The 23,350-nt window shown below is 52.9% G+C and overlaps 4 protein-coding genes and 1 long non-coding RNA gene across 5 annotated transcripts; all 5 read left to right on the top strand.

Moving 5' to 3' along the window:
- The first annotated feature begins 238 nt into the window (after positions 1–238).
- On the top strand, positions 239–4,258 carry LOC106542646 (ficolin-2-like). The gene is made up of 11 exons (XM_087704840.1): positions 239–380; positions 504–673; positions 803–916; positions 1,200–1,253; positions 1,604–1,639; positions 2,009–2,035; positions 2,515–2,550; positions 2,887–3,014; positions 3,146–3,275; positions 3,469–3,603; positions 3,740–4,258. The coding sequence occupies exons 2-11, from the start codon at positions 592–594 to the stop codon at positions 4,021–4,023; spliced, it is 1,026 nt and encodes a 341-aa protein (XP_087560966.1). The 5' UTR covers positions 239–380; positions 504–591; the 3' UTR covers positions 4,024–4,258.
- A 2,134-nt stretch (positions 4,259–6,392) lies between these two features.
- LOC148048608 (ficolin-2-like) lies at positions 6,393–10,059 on the top strand. The gene is made up of 10 exons (XM_087707627.1): positions 6,393–6,471; positions 6,596–6,709; positions 7,001–7,054; positions 7,405–7,440; positions 7,810–7,836; positions 8,316–8,351; positions 8,688–8,815; positions 8,947–9,076; positions 9,270–9,404; positions 9,541–10,059. Exons 1-10 carry the CDS (start codon positions 6,393–6,395, stop codon positions 9,822–9,824), a joined length of 1,023 nt encoding a protein of 340 aa, XP_087563753.1. The 3' UTR covers positions 9,825–10,059.
- A 2,097-nt stretch (positions 10,060–12,156) lies between these two features.
- LOC148048607 (uncharacterized) lies at positions 12,157–12,873 on the top strand. Its single transcript, XR_015695497.1, has 3 exons — positions 12,157–12,272; positions 12,397–12,510; positions 12,819–12,873. It is a non-coding gene; the product is annotated as an uncharacterized LOC148048607 (long non-coding RNA).
- A 1,373-nt stretch (positions 12,874–14,246) lies between these two features.
- Positions 14,247–15,546, top strand: LOC148048606 (ficolin-2-like). Its single transcript, XM_087704838.1, has 4 exons — positions 14,247–14,374; positions 14,507–14,636; positions 14,786–14,920; positions 15,055–15,546. Exons 1-4 carry the CDS (start codon positions 14,348–14,350, stop codon positions 15,303–15,305), a joined length of 543 nt encoding a protein of 180 aa, XP_087560964.1. The 5' UTR covers positions 14,247–14,347; the 3' UTR covers positions 15,306–15,546.
- A 2,287-nt stretch (positions 15,547–17,833) lies between these two features.
- LOC148048605 (ficolin-2-like) lies at positions 17,834–21,191 on the top strand. The gene is made up of 8 exons (XM_087707626.1): positions 17,834–17,852; positions 18,403–18,438; positions 18,812–18,838; positions 19,217–19,252; positions 19,940–20,067; positions 20,226–20,355; positions 20,582–20,716; positions 20,850–21,191. Exons 1-8 carry the CDS (start codon positions 17,834–17,836, stop codon positions 21,098–21,100), a joined length of 762 nt encoding a protein of 253 aa, XP_087563752.1. The 3' UTR covers positions 21,101–21,191.
- The last annotated feature ends 2,159 nt before the right edge of the window (positions 21,192–23,350 follow it).

The following is a 23,350-nucleotide window of genomic DNA, read 5'->3' as shown; positions in this document are numbered from 1 at the left end:
TGGATTGAAATGAAATCTGGATTAAAACTAAATCTACTTTGAAATCGGACCTTTTCCTTCATTCACCGCAGCTGACCAAGCTGTCTCCCTCCCCTCTTGCTTTTAGTCCTTCAGCCACATTGCCCACATTTCTATACATTTCTGCACAACCAGGACAGTTACAGCCGAGTTGTTTACTTGGTGCACAGGCGTCCCCAGATTTGAAGTGCGGCATAATTTTGGCCATTGGACTCCCGGTTGCTGACTCTGAATGGGAAAGCTTCTTGCAACCAAACAACAGGAAAAAAGGACCACCTGGAAGATACTCCCTGGTTGTGGAAGTCCAAAATTTCCATTGCAACAAAAAGGAAACTGGAGGGAAGGAGGCTCATTTGGAGCAGGTGAGCGAGACGCCCCCCCCCCCCAAAATGAGGAAGGATTAGAAGAAAAGCTGTTGAGCCGAGAGGCGGGTGTCCTGCTCGACAAGGAAGCAGTTTGCGGTTTTGTCATTGTTGATCTTGGAGTCCCCACAAGAGAAGGACAAGAGCAGCCGGCACCAATAAAAGCCAGAGGGGGCCCAGGACAGGCGGCAGGCGGAGTCCAGTTGGCACCATGGGCAGCAAGCGAGCAACTCTCTTCCTGCTCTGCCTGATGGCCGCAAACTGTGGAGGGGCCGAGAAGGCTACCTGCCCAGGTGAGCAGCTTCCAGGTTGACTCTGAGGGGGAAAGACAGCATCACCACCCTTCGGAGATGGAAAATTTAGGTTTGCTCAAAAAAAAAAAAAGGTGCTTATTCTTTCAGCATTTAATTCTTCCTTCCCAGAAGCCCAGGTGTTGGAGCTGAATGGAAATGACAAGATGACCATCCTGAGGGGATGTCCAGGCTCCCCTGGCTCTCCAGGCCCCCAGGGACCTCCTGGCTTTCCCGGGGCCAAAGGTGGGTCTGCGGAGGGAGGTGGCTCCTGCCTCTGGCGCCTCCCCAAGGAAGCCCCCCATCCTGGCCGCCAGTAGGAGGGAGTGTGCTGTGGAGGGAGAGAGCTGGGATGGGAACAAATGCGGCTGGAGCTGCTGGCCGCTTGAGCTGTGACAGCTGCCCCTCCGGAAGTGGGCATTTCCTTGGGGACACAACTATCTAACACAAGGGCACAAAAGAGAGCGGCTGGCAGCGGGCTTCCCCCTGGGAAGAAGGTCTGGAAGCTCACCTTGCTTTCCCTTGACAGGTGAAAGGGGTTTGCAGGGAATCCCTGGGGAAGTTGGACCCCCTGGGCCAAAAGGTAAGGGGGGTACCAGGGGGATTCTGAGTCTAGTGTTGCAGGTGTGTGTGTGTGTATATATGTGTGTGTGTGTGTGTGTGCTTGTGCGTGCTTGTGCAGCTGTTGGAGAGAGAGGATCGCTTTGGGGAATGGAGCTCCACAGAAGGGGCACTAAAATAAGGGGGGTTGGACTGCCTCAGTCAGAAGGTCAAGACCCCCACCCCACCCCAGACCTTCCCCCCTCAGCTGGCCTCCTGTATGGGCAGGGAGGTCAGAGGGATGGCACCTGGGGCACTGCCTGGGGCGAAGGAGGGGAGGCCCCTGGCAGGTTGAGCCAGGGGGACTCAGAGGAATCTCTTCCTTTCGCTCAGGAGAAAAAGGGGAGGCAGGAAAACGCGGAGAGAAAGGTAAGCATTTCTTCTGCTTCTCAGGGGTCCCTCTTTCTCACCCTGGAGCCCCCCACACACACACAAACACAGTATTTGTCCAAGTCACAATTGATGCCATTTGGTTCTGAAGATCAAGATTCAGAACCATTGAGATATTTTTCAAAAGTAATGGACCACCCCCCTCCCCAGAAAATGACCGATGAGGCCCCCTGGGTGAGTAGCTCAAGGGAGGGGGTCCTGGGGGGCTAGGGAGAGAGGTGGCCCCCATTTTCCCCAGCACCTTTTTCTGAGGTTCTTCTTTGGCTTCCCCCTTTGAGCCCCCGTGAGGCTTCTGGACCCCCCCAAATGGGGGGGAATTCTGCCTTTCTCTTCCTCTTTGCCTTCCAGGGAAAAAAGGCGACAAAGGAGAAATTGGTAAGAAACGTGGCCCCTCCCAGCAAAGCCAAAAGGGCCCCTGGTCGAATCGAGTTCCATGGAGCTAAAGGGACTCCTGGCTGTGGCTCATCAGACACGCAGACTATAAGATAAGGGACTTGGAAGGGACCTTGGAGGTCTTCTAGTCCAACCTCCTGCTCCCACCAGGAGGCCCCCGTGCCATTCCGGACAAAATAACTGTATAATCTCTTCTTGAAAGGCTCCAGTGATGGAGCAGCCACAACATCTGGAGGCTCCCTTCCCCTCAGCTCAAGTCATGGCCGCGTCCCCCACTCCAGGCCCTCCTGGCCACATGGGACGTTCTCCTCCATGGGGCGGGAATTGTTCCTCAATCCCAATGGGAAGAATGGTGGCAGGGGAAGACGTTGGCCCAGCCCTCCAGAAATGGCCCAAGTGACGTCCTGCCCAGATGGTGGGAGTTCCCTGCCCTCCCTGAGCCACTTCCTTCCTTTGCACAGATGGGGAGGGGCTGGATGCTCTCCAGTGCAAGCGAGGTGAGTGCGGGGGGCTCCTCCCTATCCCTTCCTTTCCTTCTCCCCCCCCCCCCAAATATCTGGGAGAGCCAATGACTTGGCCAGGTAGTTCCGGGGCCCACAGGATCCCCTTATGACCACAGTCAGCCTTGGATCCAAAATGGGAAACACAAAAATGGGTTTTCTCTAAAGTAACTATTATTTTTAAATCAAAGGTTGAACCACTTGACTGGCTCAACCTGCTGGAATCCTGTTGCAAACCAGCTGTGGCCCCACAGGAATCAGAGGGGTGGGTGGGTGTTGGGCCAAGCCACAGCAGAAGGGAGCACCCCCTCCCCTGCCTCTCCTTCTGCCCAGGTGCCCGAAGCTGCAAGCAGCTCCTGGCCCAGGGGGTGGTCCTGAGCGGCTGGCACACCATCTACCCCCAGGACTGCCGGCCCCTACGGGTGCTGTGCGACATGGACACTGACGGAGGCGGATGGATCGTGAGTCCGGCCCATGGTGTTTCTGGGTGGGGAGGGACAGCTCTGGGACCCCCAACATTTGGGAAGGGAGGGGTGTGGGGAGAGAAAGCCTGCCCAATGGGGAGGGGAAGATGCCCGGCTGTCACCCGCAGGTCTTCCAAAGGAGGTCGGATGGCTCCATGGATTTTTTCCGGAACTGGGCTGACTACAAGAAGGGATTTGGAAGCGAGCTGAGTGAATTCTGGCTGGGGAACGACCAGCTTCACCGCTTGACCTCCCTGGGTGAGAGGCTTCTCCCTCGTGGCCCTGAGCCCCCCTGCTACCAAGGGAGAGGGGCACGGGGTCCATGCTGGGCAGAGCTGCTGCCCGACCCTTCTCACTGGACGAGGGTCTTGGTGTCTGAGCAGTGCATTATGTGAATCACACACAAGTGAGTTTCTGCAGGTGTGGACCTGATTCCCCAATTCCTTCCTAGGAGAGAACGAGTTGCGTGTTGACTTCATGGATTTCGAAAATAAACATTCCTTCGCCAAATACGGATCCTTTCAGGTGGCAGCGGAATCCGATCAGTATCGGCTGACTGTGGGCAACTTCACGGGGGGCTCCGCAGGTGAGTCCCCAAAAAAGTCCTTCTCCATGAGTCTCTCTGGGCTGGGCAGTGCCAGTCAGGCCAAGGACCGCCCTCCCTGGCTGGCTGATGCCCTGGAGATGCCCTGGAAACCCACTTGCCTCTCTTCTCCCCCCAGGCGACTCTCTAAAGAACCACCACAACATGCCCTTCTCCACCCGAGACAAGGAGCAGGACCCCCAAAACCATAAATGCGCCACAAGGTTCAAAGGGGCCTGGTGGTACAATGATTGCCATGACTCCAACCTCAACGGGAAATACTGGCTGGGGGAACACCAATCCTTTGCAGATGGCATCAACTGGAAAACGGGGAAAGGCTACAACTATTCATACAAGCGCACAGAAATGAAATTCAGGCCTGTGGCTTATGGGGCTCCCTCAGCTGACGGGGGTTTCTTCTGAGGGCTCCCGAAGGGCATCTAATCCATCCCCTCTGCTTTTGATTTGCTACCTTGCTGGAGCGCCTGCATTATGCAACATTTACAAGATGAAGTGATCTACTCCCAAGTGACTTTGCAGGGTCGGGGGTGGGGGTGGGGGGCTTTTCCACCTCTCCCTCTTCACCTGCACAGCAGTTGGGAAGCCAATAAATGTAAAATAAATAAGATTAATAAATAAAAATGTGATCTGCAATGCAGCCGGAGGCCGCCACGTGTCCTTCATTGAAAGGGCGTAAGATCTGCCAGCCTTTGGCAGAGGAATGGCTTTGAACATCCCGACACCCAGCAGCACCAGGCCTGGCACCTCCCAGTTGGTTCACACGTTGCGGGAAATCCCAAGTGGTTGCATGGCATCTCCTAGGCAGCCTTCTTCAACTGGCCTGGTTGGTCTGAGACTCAGGGAGTTGCAATGTGGCTGCAGCCTTTGAACTCTCCACAGTCTCTGAGGCTTTGAATCTAACCCGGGAACCCCCTTAAATCTGTCCAGGTTCATTCCTGGCTGGTGGGGTTTAGTACTGCAGCCTGGATCAGCCCTCCCCACTGTGGTCTTTTGAAATGAAGCTGAAAGGTGCAGAAGAACTCTTGTCGTTTTTCATTTTGCCTGGGCATCCGCCTGGAGCTGCTGGGCTCTGGGACAAGGGGGTGGGTGCCCCCCCCTCCGTGGTCAGAGCTGGACCTCTCCTGCCTGGAACCGTGATGGCTGAGGATGAGAGCAATGGGGGGAAATAGCCACTCATGTAATTCTTTCCCATAAAGGAGATTTTTTTTTGTAGCTCTCTGAGCTTGGTGGTTTTCTTGTTCCATGATCCAACTAGGTAACATCATCAGTTGCTAGGAAGGAGTGGATTTGCTCCTGGTTTATATATTCTAGTGGTTTGTCCTATCAGTGTTGGTGGGGTTCATCTTAGAGGTGCTTTTTTTGGGCTTGTCACAAGAAACGGACACGCTTGGTCTCAACTGGGAATCTGTCACCATCCTAGACCAAGCCAAGTCCCAAAACACCAGGGGATTTCTAGAAGTCTGGCACTCTGGCGACAAATCAGCCCTCAACAGACACATAGGCATTAACAATATTTATAGACTATGCAAAAAGGACAATCCCCCAGCCCAAAAAGGAACTAAAAGACCCCAGCCCCTCCCCACCAGCGATCAGGACCCAGAAGATCCTAGATTAATTCCAGGGTCATATCAACAATCAAGAACTAAGCAATATCCCAACCAAGGAACTTCCAAACAATAAAAGGCCCAACCCAAATAATCCACCATCACTAGCACTGGCAGGGCAAGTCACTAGAATATAAGCTGAGAGCAAACATCACTCCTCACTAGCACTGATGAGGTTACTTTTATTATATGTGTCTATGTCATTGTTGTATTTCCCCCCCCTGATTTTATGTGAGCCGCCCTGAGTCCCCTCAGGGAAAAGGGCGGCCTACAAATGTTAATAAAATCTAAAAAATCTAAAATCTAAAAACCTAGTTGGGTAATGAGAGAAAACAACCAAGCTCAGGGAGCGTCTTAATTTTTTCCACCTCTCCAAGTGGCTCTCCAAGTGGCTTTTGGGGATGTTTGCTCTCATCCACGCTGAATCTTTACATGTTGTGCCACTTTCAATTCAATTCACGTGTGTGTGTGGTTCACAACACCATGGGAGACCACTCACACCTTGCACTTGCAACCCCTCCCCCTTCAGATGCGGAAGGTCCAGACTTCTCAAAGACGAAGGTTGAATGTCTCCAGTGGCCAAAAGGTTGAGGAGGGAGGCACCTTCTGGCTATTTCCCGGATGGCTGACACAGCCAACACATCTCCAAATCTGGATTTTTCCCTTCATGGGACTCAAAAGGACCCGACCAGATCTCCTCCCTCCCCTGTAGATTTTAGTCCTTCAGCCCTGTTGCTCATCTTTCTACACAAACAGGAAAGTGTATTTGTTTACTTGGTGCATAAGTGTCCCCAGATTTGAAGCCTGGCATAATTTTGGCCATTGGTTAATTGCTCTGAATGGGGAATCCAATTCTGCTTACAAAGCACCAGCGGGGAAAGGGGACCACCTGGAATCTCATTAATCCAGTTGTTCCATTGCACAAAAAGGAAACTGGGGGGAGGCAGGCTCATTTGGAGCAGGTGAGGGAGGCTCCCTCCCCAAATCAGGCAGAATTAGAACACAAGCTGTTGAAGCGAGAGGTGTGTGTCCTGATCAACAAGGAGGCCTTTGTGTTGTTGTAACTATTAACCTCGGAGTCCCCGCTTGAGAGATTAAAATCCAGCCTCCGCCAATAAAAGCCAGAGAGGGTCCAGGACAGGCGGCAGTCAGAATCCAGCTGGCACCATGGGCAGCCACCGAGCGGCTCTCTTCCTCCTCTGCCTCATGGCCACAACCTGCGGAGGGGCGGAGCCTTCCTGCCCAGGTGAGCAGCTGCCAGGTTGCCTCTCAAGAGCACAGGCAGCATTGCCACCCTTCGGAGGTGGGAAATATAGCTTCATTAAAAGAAAACCTGCTTATTCCTTCCAAATCTTCTCCTTCCCTCCCAGAAGCCCAGGTGGTGGAGATGAAGGGCAGCAGCAAGCTGGCCATCCTGAGGGGATGTGCAGGGATGCCTGGCTCTCCAGGGGCCCAGGGACCCCCTGGCTTTCCTGGGGCCAAAGGTGGGTCTGCGGAGAGAGGAGGGAGGTGGCTCCTGCCTCTGGTGCCTCCCCAAGGAAGCCCCCCATCCTGGCCGCCAGTAGGAGGGAGTGTGCTGTGGAGGGAGAGAGCTGGGATGGGAACAAATGCGGCTGGAGCTGCTGGCCGCTTGAGCTGTGACAGCTGCCCCTCCGGAAGTGGGCATTTCCTTGGGGACACAACTATCTAACACAAGGGCACAAAAGAGAGCGGCTGGCAGCGGGCTTCCCCCCTGGGAAGAAGGTCTGGAAGCTCACCTTGCTTTCCCTTGACAGGTGAAAGGGGTTTGCAGGGAATCCCTGGGGAAGTTGGACCCCCTGGGCCAAAAGGTAAGGGGGGTACCAGGGGGATTCTGAGTCTAGTGTTGCAGGTGTGTGTGTGTGTATATATGTGTGTGTGTGTGTGTGTGCTTGTGCGTGCTTGTGCAGCTGTTGGAGAGAGAGGATCGCTTTGGGGAATGGAGCTCCACAGAAGGGGCACTAAAATAAGGGGGGTTGGACTGCCTCAGTCAGAAGGTCAAGACCCCCACCCCACCCCAGACCTTCCCCCCTCAGCTGGCCTCCTGTATGGGCAGGGAGGTCAGAGGGATGGCACCTGGGGCACTGCCTGGGGCGAAGGAGGGGAGGCCCCTGGCAGGTTGAGCCAGGGGGACTCAGAGGAATCTCTTCCTTTCGCTCAGGAGAAAAAGGGGAGGCAGGAAAACGCGGAGAGAAAGGTAAGCATTTCTTCTGCTTCTCAGGGGTCCCTCTTTCTCACCCTGGAGCCCCCCACACACACACAAACACAGTATTTGTCCAAGTCACAATTGATGCCATTTGGTTCTGAAGATCAAGATTCAGAACCATTGAGATATTTTTCAAAAGTAATGGACCACCCCCCTCCCCAGAAAATGACCGATGAGGCCCCCTGGGTGAGTAGCTCAAGGGAGGGGGTCCTGGGGGGCTAGGGAGAGAGGTGGCCCCCATTTTCCCCAGCACCTTTTTCTGAGGTTCTTCTTTGGCTTCCCCCTTTGAGCCCCCGTGAGGCTTCTGGACCCCCCCAAATGGGGGGGAATTCTGCCTTTCTCTTCCTCTTTGCCTTCCAGGGAAAAAAGGCGACAAAGGAGAAATTGGTAAGAAACGTGGCCCCTCCCAGCAAAGCCAAAAGGGCCCCTGGTCGAATCGAGTTCCATGGAGCTAAAGGGACTCCTGGCTGTGGCTCATCAGACACGCAGACTATAAGATAAGGGACTTGGAAGGGACCTTGGAGGTCTTCTAGTCCAACCTCCTGCTCCCACCAGGAGGCCCCCGTGCCATTCCGGACAAAATAACTGTATAATCTCTTCTTGAAAGGCTCCAGTGATGGAGCAGCCACAACATCTGGAGGCTCCCTTCCCCTCAGCTCAAGTCATGGCCGCGTCCCCCACTCCAGGCCCTCCTGGCCACATGGGACGTTCTCCTCCATGGGGCGGGAATTGTTCCTCAATCCCAATGGGAAGAATGGTGGCAGGGGAAGACGTTGGCCCAGCCCTCCAGAAATGGCCCAAGTGACGTCCTGCCCAGATGGTGGGAGTTCCCTGCCCTCCCTGAGCCACTTCCTTCCTTTGCACAGATGGGGAGGGGCTGGATGCTCTCCAGTGCAAGCGAGGTGAGTGCGGGGGGCTCCTCCCTATCCCTTCCTTTCCTTCTCCCCCCCCCCCCAAATATCTGGGAGAGCCAATGACTTGGCCAGGTAGTTCCGGGGCCCACAGGATCCCCTTATGACCACAGTCAGCCTTGGATCCAAAATGGGAAACACAAAAATGGGTTTTCTCTAAAGTAACTATTATTTTTAAATCAAAGGTTGAACCACTTGACTGGCTCAACCTGCTGGAATCCTGTTGCAAACCAGCTGTGGCCCCACAGGAATCAGAGGGGTGGGTGGGTGTTGGGCCAAGCCACAGCAGAAGGGAGCACCCCCTCCCCTGCCTCTCCTTCTGCCCAGGTGCCCGAAGCTGCAAGCAGCTCCTGGCCCAGGGGGTGGTCCTGAGCGGCTGGCACACCATCTACCCCCAGGACTGCCGGCCCCTACGGGTGCTGTGCGACATGGACACTGACGGAGGCGGATGGATCGTGAGTCCGGCCCATGGTGTTTCTGGGTGGGGAGGGACAGCTCTGGGACCCCCAACATTTGGGAAGGGAGGGGTGTGGGGAGAGAAAGCCTGCCCAATGGGGAGGGGAAGATGCCCGGCTGTCACCCGCAGGTCTTCCAAAGGAGGTCGGATGGCTCCATGGATTTTTTCCGGAACTGGGCTGACTACAAGAAGGGATTTGGAAGCGAGCTGAGTGAATTCTGGCTGGGGAACGACCAGCTTCACCGCTTGACCTCCCTGGGTGAGAGGCTTCTCCCTCGTGGCCCTGAGCCCCCCTGCTACCAAGGGAGAGGGGCACGGGGTCCATGCTGGGCAGAGCTGCTGCCCGACCCTTCTCACTGGACGAGGGTCTTGGTGTCTGAGCAGTGCATTATGTGAATCACACACAAGTGAGTTTCTGCAGGTGTGGACCTGATTCCCCAATTCCTTCCTAGGAGAGAACGAGTTGCGTGTTGACTTCATGGATTTCGAAAATAAACATTCCTTCGCCAAATACGGATCCTTTCAGGTGGCAGCGGAATCCGATCAGTATCGGCTGACTGTGGGCAACTTCACGGGGGGCTCCGCAGGTGAGTCCCCAAAAAAGTCCTTCTCCATGAGTCTCTCTGGGCTGGGCAGTGCCAGTCAGGCCAAGGACCGCCCTCCCTGGCTGGCTGATGCCCTGGAGATGCCCTGGAAACCCACTTGCCTCTCTTCTCCCCCCAGGCGACTCTCTAAAGAACCACCACAACATGCCCTTCTCCACCCGAGACAAGGAGCAGGACCCCCAAAACCATAAATGCGCCACAAGGTTCAAAGGGGCCTGGTGGTACAATGATTGCCATGACTCCAACCTCAACGGGAAATACTGGCTGGGGGAACACCAATCCTTTGCAGATGGCATCAACTGGAAAACGGGGAAAGGCTACAACTATTCATACAAGCGCACAGAAATGAAATTCAGGCCTGTGGCTTATGGGGCTCCCTCAGCTGACGGGGGTTTCTTCTGAGGGCTCCCGAAGGGCATCTAATCCATCCCCTCTGCTTTTGATTTGCTACCTTGCTGGAGCGCCTGCATTATGCAACATTTACAAGATGAAGTGATCTACTCCCAAGTGACTTTGCAGGGTCGGGGGTGGGGGTGGGGGGCTTTTCCACCTCTCCCTCTTCACCTGCACAGCAGTTGGGAAGCCAATAAATGTAAAATAAATAAGATTAATAAATAAAAATGTGATCTGCAATGCAGCCGGAGGCCGCCACGTGTCCTTCATTGAAAGGGCGTAAGATCTGCCAGCCTTTGGCAGAGGAATGGCTTTGAACATCCCGACACCCAGCAGCACCAGGCCTGGCACCTCCCAGTTGGTTCACACGTTGCGGGAAATCCCAAGTGGTTGCATGGCATCTCCTAGGCAGCCTTCTTCAACTGGCCTGGTTGGTCTGAGACTCAGGGAGTTGCAATGTGGCTGCAGCCTTTGAACTCTCCACAGTCTCTGAGGCTTTGAATCTAACCCGGGAACCCCCTTAAATCTGTCCAGGTTCATTCCTGGCTGGTGGGGTTTAGTACTGCAGCCTGGATCAGCCCTCCCCACTGTGGTCTTTTGAAATGAAGCTGAAAGGTGCAGAAGAACTCTTGTCGTTTTTCATTTTGCCTGGGCATCCGCCTGGAGCTGCTGGGCTCTGGGACAAGGGGGTGGGTGCCCCCCCCTCCGTGGTCAGAGCTGGACCTCTCCTGCCTGGAACCGTGATGGCTGAGGATGAGAGCAATGGGGGGAAATAGCCACTCATGTAATTCTTTCCCATAAAGGAGATTTTTTTTTGTAGCTCTCTGAGCTTGGTGGTTTTCTTGTTCCATGATCCAACTAGGTAACATCATCAGTTGCTAGGAAGGAGTGGATTTGCTCCTGGTTTATATATTCTAGTGGTTTGTCCTATCAGTGTTGGTGGGGTTCATCTTAGAGGTGCTTTTTTTGGGCTTGTCACAAGAAACGGACACGCTTGGTCTCAACTGGGAATCTGTCACCATCCTAGACCAAGCCAAGTCCCAAAACACCAGGGGATTTCTAGAAGTCTGGCACTCTGGCGACAAATCAGCCCTCAACAGACACATAGGCATTAACAATATTTATAGACTATGCAAAAAGGACAATCCCCCAGCCCAAAAAGGAACTAAAAGACCCCAGCCCCTCCCCACCAGCGATCAGGACCCAGAAGATCCTAGATTAATTCCAGGGTCATATCAACAATCAAGAACTAAGCAATATCCCAACCAAGGAACTTCCAAACAATAAAAGGCCCAACCCAAATAATCCACCATCACTAGCACTGGCAGGGCAAGTCACTAGAATATAAGCTGAGAGCAAACATCACTCCTCACTAGCACTGATGAGGTTACTTTTATTATATGTGTCTATGTCATTGTTGTATTTCCCCCCCCTGATTTTATGTGAGCCGCCCTGAGTCCCCTCAGGGAAAAGGGCGGCCTACAAATGTTAATAAAATCTAAAAAATCTAAAATCTAAAAACCTAGTTGGGTAATGAGAGAAAACAACCAAGCTCAGGGAGCGTCTTAATTTTTTCCACCTCTCCAAGTGGCTCTCCAAGTGGCTTTTGGGGATGTTTGCTCTCATCCACGCTGAATCTTTACATGTTGTGCCACTTTCAATTCAATTCACGTGTGTGTGTGGTTCACAACACCATGGGAGACCACTCACACCTTGCACTTGCAACCCCTCCCCCTTCAGATGCGGAAGGTCCAGACTTCTCAAAGACGAAGGTTGAATGTCTCCAGTGGCCAAAAGGTTGAGGAGGGAGGCACCTTCTGGCTATTTCCCGGATGGCTGACACAGCCAACACATCTCCAAATCTGGATTTTTCCCTTCATGGGACTCAAAAGGACCCGACCAGATCTCCTCCCTCCCCTGTAGATTTTAGTCCTTCAGCCCTGTTGCTCATCTTTCTACACAAACAGGAAAGTGTATTTGTTTACTTGGTGCATAAGTGTCCCCAGATTTGAAGCCTGGCATAATTTTGGCCATTGGTTAATTGCTCTGAATGGGGAATCCAATTCTGCTTACAAAGCACCAGCGGGGAAAGGGGACCACCTGGAATCTCATTAATCCAGTTGTTCCATTGCACAAAAAGGAAACTGGGGGGAGGCAGGCTCATTTGGAGCAGGTGAGGGAGGCTCCCTCCCCAAATCAGGCAGAATTAGAACACAAGCTGTTGAAGCGAGAGGTGTGTGTCCTGATCAACAAGGAGGCCTTTGTGTTGTTGTAACTATTAACCTCGGAGTCCCCGCTTGAGAGATTAAAATCCAGCCTCCGCCAATAAAAGCCAGAGAGGGTCCAGGACAGGCGGCAGTCAGAATCCAGCTGGCACCATGGGCAGCCACCGAGCGGCTCTCTTCCTCCTCTGCCTCATGGCCACAACCTGCGGAGGGGCGGAGCCTTCCTGCCCAGGTGAGCAGCTGCCAGGTTGCCTCTCAAGAGCACAGGCAGCATTGCCACCCTTCGGAGGTGGGAAATATAGCTTCATTAAAAGAAAACCTGCTTATTCCTTCCAAATCTTCTCCTTCCCTCCCAGAAGCCCAGGTGGTGGAGATGAAGGGCAGCAGCAAGCTGGCCATCCTGAGGGGATGTGCAGGGATGCCTGGCTCTCCAGGGGCCCAGGGACCCCCTGGCTTTCCTGGGGCCAAAGGTGGGTCTGCGGAGAGAGGAGGGAGGTGGCTCCTGCCTCTGGTGCCTCCCCAAGGAAGCCCCCCGTCCTGCCTGCCAGCAGGAGGGAATGTGTTGCGGAGGGAGAGAGCCGGGATGGGAACAAATGCGGCTGGAGCTGCTGGGCGCTTGAGCTGTGACAACTGCCCCCCCGGAAGTGGGCATTTCCTTGGGGATAGGCAGATGCACAGCTATCTAACACAAGGGCACAAAAGAGAGTGGCTGGCAGGGGGCTTCCCCTCTCCTTCTGCAGAAGAGGGCATGGAAGGTGACTTTGCTTTCTCCTGACAGGTGAGAGAGGCTCACAGGGAGCCCCTGGGGAAATTGGAACTCCTGGGGTGAAAGGTAAAGAGGAAACCATAACCTATGCTAGCATTGCATGTCTGTGGGCGTACCTGTGTGTGTGCGTACGTATGTATTCCCTGTGTGGACAGAGAAGAGGGCGGGCATGGGGGGGTCTGCCTGGGGGAGCGGGCTGGGGGAGGTTGAGCCAGGGGGACTCAGAGGAATCTCTTCCTTTCGCTCAGGAGAAAAAGGGGAGGCAGGAAAATCCGGAGAGAAAGGTAAGAGTTTGGTTCTCTCTCTCTCTCTCTCTCTCTCTCTCTCTCCCTCCCTCCCTCCCTCCCTCCCTCCATCTCTTTCTCTCTCCCTCCCTCTCTCTCTCCATCTCTCCTCTCTCGCTCTCCCTGTCCCTCCTTCCCTCCCTTCCTCTCTCTCTTTCTCCCTCTCTCCCTCTCTCCCTACCTCCCTCTCTCCCTCTCTCCCTACCTCCCTCTCGCACACACACACACACACAACCACAAATTGTGTTTGTGGAAATCACAAATGAAGTCATTCTGTTTTGAAATACTGAAAAATGTTGAGGTCAACAGAGATGCTTTTCCAAAGGAAGGGACCGACGAGGAAATGACTGATGAGGTCCCCAGGGAGAGAAGCTCGGGGGGGGGGGCACCCATTTCCCCCCAGAGGAGCACCTTTTTTCTAGGGTTCAGCACAGCCTGGTTTTTCCTCAGCTACCCCTCTTGAGCCCCCATGAGGCTGCTGAACCCCCAGCCGCTCAAGGAAAGCCAATTCTGCCTTTCTCTTACTCTTCGCCTTCCAGGGAATAAAGGAGACGGAGGAGCAATTGGTAAGAATTGTCGTCCCCCCAAAGAAAGCCAAAAGGGACCCTGGTTGCTACCTGCAGCTCAGCCCCCAACCAACTCAGTGGGGCATGAAGTTGTGGTTGAAAGGGACTCGTGGCTGTGGCACAGGTGCCGTGGCTGACTTCAAGTCAGCAGAGGTGGAACCCTTCACCAGGTCCTTGCCTGCCACCTGGGGTGGGGTGGGGTCTTCATCCAGGGGGGAGGAACTGAATTTTATTGGCTTCCTTTCCTGCAGATGAGAAGGGCTTCGATGCTTTCCAGTGCAAGCAAGGTGAGGGGGGGGCGGGGGGCGTCCTATACATTTATTTCCCTCCCCCACAGATACCCTGGAGAGCCAGTGACATGGCCAGGGCATTCCCCCTTCAGCCTTTGCATCAAAACAATCGGGTTTGCCTTAAAATAGGCTTAATTTTTTAATTAACTTTTCAACACTATGACCCCTTGGCCTGCTGCCTGTTGCTGATCAGCTGTGGCTCCTGAGTCAGCCCTCCACCCAGAACACGAAGGTTGGGGGTATTGGGCCAAGCCCCTGGGGAAGGGAGCGCCCCCCTCTCCTGCCTCTCCTTCTGCCCAGGTGCCCGAAACTGCAAGGAGCTTCTGGCCCAGGGGGTGGTCCTGAGCGGCTGGCACACCATCTACCCCCAGGACTGCCGGCCCCTGCGGGTGTTGTGCGACATGCACACCGACGGAGGCGGATGGATCGTGAGTCCGGCCCACAGCGTTTCTGGGTGGGGAGGGACAGCTCTGGGGACCCCCAACGTTTGGGAAGGGATGGGTGTGGGGAGAGAAAGCCTGCCCAATGGGGAGGGGAAGATGCCCAGCTGTCACCCGCAGGTCTTCCAAAGGAGGTCGGATGGCTCCGTGGATTTTTTCCGGAATTGGGCTGACTACAAGAAGGGATTTGGAAGCGAGCTGAGTGAATTCTGGCTGGGGAACGACCACCTTCACCTCTTGACCTCGAAGGGTGAGGGGCTTCTCCATGGACCCCCCTGCTACCAAGGGAGAGGGGTGCAGGGCTGGTCCTGGGGCTGGGCAGAGCTGCTGCCTGACCCTTCTCACTGGACGAGGGTCTTGGTGTCTGAGCAGTGCATTATGTGAATCACACACACATAGGAAAGAACGAGTTGCGTGTTGACTTGATGGATTTCGAACATAAACATTCCTTCGCCAAATACGCATCCTTCCAGGTGGCAGCGGAATCCGCTCAGTATCGACTGACTCTGGGCAACTTCATTAGCGGCCCTGCAGGTGAGTCCCCCAAATAAGTCCTTCTCAGTGAGTCTCTCTGGGCTGGGCAGTGCCAGTCAAGTCAACGACTGCCCTCCCTGGCTGGCTGATGCCCTGGAGATGCCCTGGACACCCACCTGCCTCTCTTCCTCCAGGCGACTCTCTAAAGAGGCACCAAAACATGCCCTTCTCCACCCGAGACAAGCAGCAGGACCCCAAAAACCAGAAATGTGTTGAAAAATACAAAGGGGGCTGGTGGTATAATGAGTGCCATGACGCCAACCTCAACGGGATTTATTATCTGGGAAAACACAATACTTTTGCGGAAGGCATCAACTGGAAAACAGGGAAAGGCTACAACTACTCCTATAAGCGCACCGAAATGAAATTCAGGCCGGTGGGTTAGTGGGTCTCCTCCTGAGGGGTTCCTAAGGGCATCTAGTCCATTCCATTTGCCTTAGATCCACCCCCTTGACAGAGAGTTTGCATTTTAGGTAATTGAGGCGATAAAACCATCTTCACTTCAGCTACTCCCAAACGCCTTTGCAGAGTGGGGTGGGGGGTTTCTATCTCTCCCCTTCATCTGTGCAGGAGTTGAGCCGTCCATGAGTGTCAGATTAATAAATACAATTAATAAAAGTGTGATCTGCAACGTAGACAAATGTCTCCAGTTATTCTTTATTCGGAGGCATAAAGTCTGCCAGCCTTTGCCAGAGACGGGGCCCTGAATGTCCTGGCACCTGCCAGGCAGTTCCCCACATTGCACGAACTCCCAGGTGGCTGCGTAGCATCTCAGGGGTCCGCAAGGCAGCTGCAGCCTTTGAATCCTCGTCCTGAGTCTATGAAAGCAACCTGGGAGCCCCCGAAGCCCCCCAAGGTTCACTCCTGGCTCAGGGAATTGAGTTCCTTCCTTTTATTTGCATCTGAACAATTTATTATTCCCTCCTCTTCCCACTCGTCCGTCTGGGGAGCTTACAGTGTTGAGAAAAGTGTATAAAACCTAATAAAATATATACTGTCAGAAATCAACCTACCCAAAAAGATGGGGAATCATGATGAGGTGTAGAGTGGGGATGGAGTGCTTAATCCCTCATCCACCCCTCTCCTTCATGATGGGGTCCTTGAAGAAGATGAAAAAAATAAAAGCCTTGAATGGGATTGGATGCTTCCCCAGGGCTCCCTTGGCTGGGCACCTGCCTGGGGCCATTGTGTTGTGGGACAAGGTGGAGGGGCACCTGTGGGTCAGAACTGCACCTTCCCTTCCTGGGGCCCTGATGGCTGAGGACGAGAGCAACGAGAGCAGTGGGGAAAACAGCTGGGAAAAACGGCCCCTCTTCAATGATTCTTTCTACATCCTCAAGTGGGATCTTTGCTCTCCGTACCTTTATACCATTTTATTGCTTTTAATTCAATTCACGTCACGACACCATGTGAGACCAGTCATGCCTTGCACATGCAGCCCCTCCCTGCCCCCACGACCTGGGATGCAGAAGGTCCCACTTCTCAAAGACAACATCTGGGCACCAAGCAGTGGTGGGATTCAAATAATTTAACAACCGGTTCTCTGCCCTAATGACCATCTGGGTAGGTGGGGCTCGGTGGTCCTGTGACTGGGTGGGCTTGGCCAACTCAATGTCACTCAGGTCAATGGGCGCTTCGCCTTAGCCATTCCAATATAATAAGGGTTAACCGGAGAGGCAGTTTCTGTAAGAGGGTCAATAAAGAATAGGCTAGAAACAATTCTAGAAAGTTTCCTTCCTGCCTTCCTTACAGAATTAGCCCTGTAAAGTGGAGAAAAAAACAAAAGGAGATTTCTTCCAACAACTGGTTCTCTGGACTGCTTAGAAAGTTAACAACCGGTCCTACCAAACAGGTGCGAACCGGCTGAATCCCACCACTGGCACCAAGGATAAAGTCTCCACTGGCCCAATGGCTGAGGAGGGAAGCACCTCTTAGCTATTTCCCCAACAGTTGCCTCAGCCAAGACATCTCCAAATCTGGACCTTTCCCTTCATGGGACTCAAAGGGACCTGACCGAACCTTCTCCTTCCCCTGCGGCTTTTAATCCTTCACCCCTTTTGCCCAAATTTCTACACAATCGGGAAAGTTACACTATAGTTGTTTACTTGGTGCACAATCTCCGCAGATCTGAAGTCTGACATTATTTGAGCCATTGGGTGCCTGGTTGCTTACTCTAAATGGGAAAACAATTCCTCTTACAAACCTCCAGGAAGGAAAGGGGACCACCTGGAATCCCACGGTTGGGAGTCGCCCAAAGTTTCCCTTCTGGCTTTGCTTGGGAGCAGATGAACGGGGCTCCCTCCAGAAACGGGGAGGATGAAGATCACTGAACCTGCCGGGTGAGAGATCCATGTATCGTGATTGACAAGGAAGAGGCGGGGATGTTGCCACCGGTGACCTTGGGATGCCCGTCTGAAAAGGACCGAAGCAGCAGATAAAAGCCAGAGAGGACCCAGGGCAGGTGGCAGGCAGAGCCCAGCTGGCACCATGGGCAGAGTGGCTCTCCTCCTCCTCTGCCTGATGGCCGCAACCTGTGAAGGGGCAGAGAAGTCCACCTGCCCAGGTGAGCAGCTGCCTGGTTGGGGGAGAGGCTCCTTCAGAGAGGAAAAAATCCGCTTCAGTCCAGGAACAAAGTGGGGTTTTATTCCCCCCTCCAAATGTTTCCCTTTCTTCCAGACTTGAAGCTGCTGGGCCTGGAGAGCAACGAGACGCTGGAGCTCCTGCGGGGAATTCCAGGCTTCCCTGGGCCAGCAGGGTACCAGGGGCCCCCAGGGGTAACCGGGAGCAAAGGTGGGTCTGTTGACAGAGGGATGAGCAGGGGCTCAGCTCTGAGGGTTCCCCGGAGGAAGCCAACTGTCCTGTCCTCAGGCAGAAGGGACGAGCTTCGGAGGGAGAGCGGCAGGCCTGGCACAAATGGGGCAAAGGCTGCTGGGTGCTTGGTCTTTCAGAGCTGCCCCTCCTGGTGGGCACTTCCTTGAGCCTACACAAAGGGGAGATGATGGCAGGGGGCTCTCCCCCCCCAACAGAAGAGGGCCTGGAGGCTCACCCTCCCTTCTCTTAACAGGTGAAAGGGGCTTGCAAGGAATCCTTGGGGAAATTGGACCCCCTGGGCCAAAAGGTAAGGGGGCAACCAGGGGATTCTGACTCCAGGGATGTAGTTATTTTCTGTTTGTGTGTGTGTGTGTGTGTGTGTGTGTGTGTGTGTGTGTGTGTGTGTGTGTGGTGTGTGTGTGTGTGTCAGAGAGAGGGAGAGAGAGAGTGTGTGTGTTTTTAAGCAGGAGGAGAGAGAGGGGACTATTGTAAAAGAGCTCCAGAGAAGGGGCTCTCTAAATGGGGGGGAATTGGACTGACTGAACCACCCTCCACCCTCAGCTGGCCTCCTGTGTGGGCAGGGAAGAGGGCAGGGGGGGCTGCCTGGGGTGAGGGGGGGCTGGGCCAGATTGAGCCAGAGGGACTCAGAAGAATCTTTTCCTTTCGCTCAGGAGAAAAAGGGGAGGAAGGAAAACGTGGAGATAAAGGTAAGAGTTTCTTCTGCTGCTCTGGGTCCTAATTCACACATGTGCACACACACACACACATACACACACAGAAACAGCTTCAAATTGTTTCTGTGCAAATCACGACTGATGCCATTTGGTTTGCGCTACTTGAAACGTTGATCTCAGAGACATTTTTCAAAAGGAAGGGGGGGCAGGCTGAGGAGCCCACTGGGGGCTCTGGGAGGGGCTGGGGACAGAGCGTAGCACTCATTTCCTCCTAGTAGAAGGCTTTTGAGTGTTGAGCCCCCACGGGGGGTGTGTGTCTTCCTAAGCTGCTTGGCTCCCTCCCCCTTGCGCCCCAGGGATGCTGCTGGACCCCCAGTTCTCCCTTCCTTCTTCTCTTTCCTTCCAGGGAATAAAGGTGACAATGCAGTCATTGGTAAGGATTGTGGCCCTTCCCTGAAAACCCCAAAGGGCCCCGGGTTGAATCCTGTGGCATGCAGCTCAGCCCCTTCCCCAAGCTCAGGGTGGGTCGAGGGGAGGCTGAAAGAGAAGGATGGCACATCTGACCTACAGGATAAAGAATAACAGAATTGGAAGGGATCTGGGAGGTCTTCTAGTCCGACCCCCTACCATTTCAGACAAATGGGTGTCCAATCTGACCTTCAAACCCTCCATGGTGCCTCTGACCCCCTCAGCTCAAACCAGCATGGCTTCATCCCCCCCTCCCTGGCCTTGCCTTCCCCATGGGGAGGGGCTGCTGTTCCTGCATGGGGTAGATAGGAATTGTCCTTCTCTGCTTCCTTCCTCTCTGCAGCTGAGAAATGGCTGGGGGATCTCCAGTGCAAGCGAGGTGAGTGGGGGGCTCTCTCCTAGCTCTCCCTTCCCTTCTCCATCCGCCCCCACCCCTTATATCCAGGAGAGGCAATGGCATGACCAGCATCCTTCCAGCATCCATAGCGCCTCCTTCTCACCACATGGATTTTGTCCTAAAATAGGTGCAATTTTTCGTGACCCGACAATTGCGCGATAGACATATGCGCATCGACAAAATAGCGCCGATTAAAACACGACGTCAAAATCGCGCCGACAAAAGCGCGATGACAAGCACAATAAAATTGAAAAAAAAATTAGGATTAGGGTTAGGGTTAGGGTTAGGGTTAGGGTTAGGGTTAGGGTTAGGGTTAGGGTTAGGGTTAGGGTTAGGGTTATAACGTACGTATATGTGTCCCACTATTTTAATGTTCATGACGCAATTTTCTCGGCGCACATTTGTCGGCACGCTATTGTTGGAAATCAATTCGTGGTTTTGACAGCGCTAATTTGTATGTCGCGGTTTTGTCGGCGCGCATATGTATATCGCGCTTTGTCGGTGAGCTCAATTTTTAATTAAAAATTCAATACCAAAACCTTTTGGTCCTCTCGAACAGTTTTGCTCCAGCTGATCAGCTGTGGTCCCTGAGTCAGCCTCCCAGGAATCAGAGGGGCTGGGCCAAGGGGGAAGGGAACGCCACCCTCGCCTGTCTCTCCTTCTGCCCAGGTGCCCGAAGCTGCAAGGAGCTCCTGGCCCAGGGGGTGGTCCTGAGCGGCTGGCACACCATCTACCCCCAGGACTGCCGGCCCCTGCGGGTACTGTGCGACATGCACACCGACGGAGGCGGATGGCTGGTGAGTCCGGCCCAGGGCAGATCTGATGGGAGGGGGCCCCTGGCATTTCTGGGGGGAGACGGGCAGCTCTGCGGACCCCCAACATTTGGAGAGAGAAGGGTGTGGGGAGAGAAAGCCTGCCCAATGGGAAGGGGAAGATGCCTGGCTGTCACCCACAGGTCTTCCAAAGGAGGTCAGATGGTTTGGTGGATTTTTTCCGGACATGGGCTGACTACAAGAAGGGATTTGGAAGCAAGCGGAGCGAATTCTGGCTGGGAAATGACCTCCTTCACCGCTTGACCTCTCTGGGTGAGGGGATGGACCCTCCTGCTGCCAGGGAAAATGGGCACAGGGCCTGGCTACGAAGAATCCATCTGGGCCCTCCGTCCCCACTGTGAATGGAGAGAGAGGGAGAAGGGGCTATGGGGCTGCTGCCTGACTCAGGGCTATGGGTCTTGGGGCTGAGCAGTGGGCAAAGGAAGTAAATCTGGATGGCATTTACAGAGGTGGGCTTGATTCTCTCATTCTTACTTAGGAAAGAATGAGTTGCGTGTTGACCTCATGGATTTTGACAACCAACATACTTTTGCCAAATATGGATCCTTCCAGGTGGCAGCCGAAGCTGATCAGTATCGGCTGACTTTGGGCAACTTCATAGAGGGCCCTCTAGGTGAGTCCCTGAAAATGCCCCACTTCATAAGCCTCCATGGGTTGGGCAGTGCCAGTCAAGTCAAGGAACACCCTCGTTGCCTGGCTGATGCCCTGCCAATGCCTGGAAACCCACCTGCCTCTCTTCCCCCCAGATGACTCCCTCTTCATCCACAACAACATGCCCTTCTCCACCCGGGACAAGCAGCAGGACCCCCAAAAGTTCAACTGCGCAGAGAAGTACAAAGGGGGATGGTGGTATAACGACTGCCACTTCGTCAACCTCAACGGGAAATACTGGCTGGGAGACCATGACTCCTATGCGGACGGCATCAACTGGAGGACGGGGAGAGGCTTCCACTACTCCTACAAGCAGTCAGAAATGAAATTCAGGCCTACGTCTTAGGGGGCTCCTTCAGCAGATGGGGGTTTCTTCTGAGGAATTCCAAAGGGCATCAAGTCCATCCCCTCTTAATAAAGGTATGATGTGCAACCCAGTGAAGGCCTCCAGGTGTCCTTCATTCCATGGGCATAAAATCTTTGGCAGAGGCAGCGTCATGAACTTTCCATCAGAACCAGCCGGGCACCTCCCAGGCGGTTCCCACACAGTGTGAAGCCCCAAGTGGTTGCAGAGCATCTCCTAAGCCTCCTTCTGCACCCAGCCTGGTTGGTCCCAAACTGAAGGGGCTGCAGGGGGCTGCAGCCTTTGACCTCCCCCAGAGTCTCCCAGGGTTTTTTTTTTTTTGCAATTAACAATTTTTTTGTTATCGTCTCTGATTTCCTGGTTTTGGGTCATAAGTTCTTCCGACAAATCTTTGTGAGCAGCAGATATCTCTTCTTTAATTTTAATTTCCATTGCAGCTGCATGATTTTTTAAGGCTTCAGTTAATTCTTTTTGCAAGATTTCTCGCGTCAGGGGCTCCCCTGCAGGAGTGTGGGGGGGAGTAGTGACTGTAATTTAGTGGTGGGGGCAGGCGAGCTTCCTGCACTTTTCAACACAATTGGGGGGGGGGACTTTTGCTGCTTAGAAGCCATTCCAGGTTTAACCTTATCTATCCAATTAGTAAGTCCAGGCAAGCCGATTATCCAACAATTACTGTTTAGTTTGGTGATAAATCACTTCTTGATCTTTAAATGTTCTAAGCTCCGTAAAGATGTCATCAAAGCTTGACCCCACCTACAAAGCTGTTTGGCGCCATTTTATGTGTCTTTCTAGCAAGTAAATTGTCAGAAGGGATTCTTTAAAAAGATGAAGTTAAAGATTTATACATACAATTAGGAGTTCACAAGTATCAGTTCCGCCCGTTTGAAATCAATAATAAATTGATCTTTGTGCTGAGGGTGGGCGAATGCCTTCGTTCTGCAATAAGAAGCAGAAGAGACACTTGACGCGGAGAAATGCTATGCAACCGGGCATCTCCCACTCCCTTCCCAGATTAATGCTCTGGGGGGGTTAGTTGGAGCGCTGCCCAAACATAGCTCACTCGCCTTCTTTTTCTAAGCCCGAAGAAGAGGTAATCAAACTGCTAAAGAGTTGATGGATGCTGTTTAGACAGTTTAACGCAGCCAAGATTCCGGAGCTGTTAAAGACAACAACGCCTGTCAGGCCGCCGCCCATCGAAAGTGGCCCAGGCGGTTCCCACACAGCGTGAAGCCCCAAGTGGTTGCAGAGCATCTCCTAAGCCTCCTTCTGCACCCAGCCTGGTTGGTCCCAAACTGAAGGGGCTGCAGGGGGCTGCAGCTTTTAACCTCTCCCAGAGTCTCCCAGGCTTTTTTTTAATTGAAATTTTTAAAAAAGCTTTTACAAATATTTACCTCACCTCCCCCACCCTCCCCACATGACCCCCCCAACCTTCCCCCTCCAACTTCCCAGAGCAAATACAGGGAATAAATCTTTAACAAACATATTCTAAAATAAACTAAAAAAAAGTTAGTATCATCTTTCATTTCAGCTTTAACTCCTCTTTTGTTAGGCTAACTCTAAACAGATTATATCATTCCTCGCTTTTTCAGTCATAAACTATCTGGAATTTCTTAGTCCCATTTTTATTTTGAATATAGTCAATCCATCTTCTCCACTCCAGTTTAAATTTCTCATCTGAGTGATCCTTAAGATATGCTGATATTTTAGCCATCTCTGCTATTTTGTTACTTTTAATGTCCATTCTTGAAGAGTTGGCAAATCTTCCTTCAGCATATTAAATTGCGCTCGTAATAGGGTAATTGCTTCTTTAATCTTCTTACCTCCTGGGTTTAGTATTAACTCCTGTTCTCTCTTCCTAATCTCTTCCTCTAGTTCCTTTCTTTTTCCCCCCTGTCTATGTCTACGTAACTTATTTAAATTTATTGACTCCTCGCATGTACGCTTTAGTTGCATCCCAAACCATTTCCATTGATGTACCCTTGTTTATGTTAAAAACAAAGTATTTTCTCAACAGTTTTTTACATTCATTAACATTTTTCTCATATCTAAATAAATTTTCATTTAATCTCCACCACCTTCTAGATTCCTTCCCAACTTCCAATTCCATCCAAACTGGGTAATGATCTGTTAAGGCTCTGGAACCTATCTTCGTCTTCTTTACCCTGGAAAGCAAATCATTTGTTGTTAATATGAAATCAATCCTGGAAAAAGATTGATGTCTATCAGAAAAGA

The sequence above is a fragment of the Thamnophis sirtalis genome, unplaced genomic scaffold (genome assembly GCF_051295495.1).
Source record: "Thamnophis sirtalis isolate CommonGarterSnake01/CBP01778 unplaced genomic scaffold, rThaSir2_p1.2 scaffold_2, whole genome shotgun sequence".
Lineage (NCBI taxonomy): Eukaryota > Metazoa > Chordata > Lepidosauria > Squamata > Natricidae > Thamnophis > Thamnophis sirtalis.
The sequence above is the reverse complement of the archived record's forward strand: the minus strand, read 5'-3'. Positions and strand labels throughout refer to the sequence as shown.

Excerpts from the sequence above, each read along its gene's own strand:
- LOC106542646 (XM_087704840.1), top strand. The coding sequence starts at position 592 with ATGGGCAGCAAGCGAGCAACTCTCTTCCTGCTCTGCCTGATGGCCGCA. Across the intron at positions 1,254-1,603 it reads TGGACCCCCTGGGCCAAAAG|GAGAAAAAGGGGAGGCAGGA; the intron begins GTAAGGGGGGTA and ends CCTTTCGCTCAG. Across the intron at positions 3,604-3,739 it reads CTTCACGGGGGGCTCCGCAG|GCGACTCTCTAAAGAACCAC; the intron begins GTGAGTCCCCAA and ends TTCTCCCCCCAG.
- LOC148048608 (XM_087707627.1), top strand. The coding sequence starts at position 6,393 with ATGGGCAGCCACCGAGCGGCTCTCTTCCTCCTCTGCCTCATGGCCACA. Across the intron at positions 6,472-6,595 it reads GGCGGAGCCTTCCTGCCCAG|AAGCCCAGGTGGTGGAGATG; the intron begins GTGAGCAGCTGC and ends CTTCCCTCCCAG. Across the intron at positions 7,837-8,315 it reads AGGCGACAAAGGAGAAATTG|ATGGGGAGGGGCTGGATGCT; the intron begins GTAAGAAACGTG and ends TCCTTTGCACAG.
- LOC148048606 (XM_087704838.1), top strand. The coding sequence starts at position 14,348 with ATGCACACCGACGGAGGCGGATGGATC. Across the intron at positions 14,637-14,785 it reads TCACCTCTTGACCTCGAAGG|GAAAGAACGAGTTGCGTGTT; the intron begins GTGAGGGGCTTC and ends ACACACACATAG. Across the intron at positions 14,921-15,054 it reads CTTCATTAGCGGCCCTGCAG|GCGACTCTCTAAAGAGGCAC; the intron begins GTGAGTCCCCCA and ends CTCTTCCTCCAG.
- LOC148048605 (XM_087707626.1), top strand. Across the intron at positions 18,839-19,216 it reads AGGTGACAATGCAGTCATTG|CTGAGAAATGGCTGGGGGAT; the intron begins GTAAGGATTGTG and ends TCCTCTCTGCAG. Across the intron at positions 19,253-19,939 it reads GGATCTCCAGTGCAAGCGAG|GTGCCCGAAGCTGCAAGGAG; the intron begins GTGAGTGGGGGG and ends CCTTCTGCCCAG.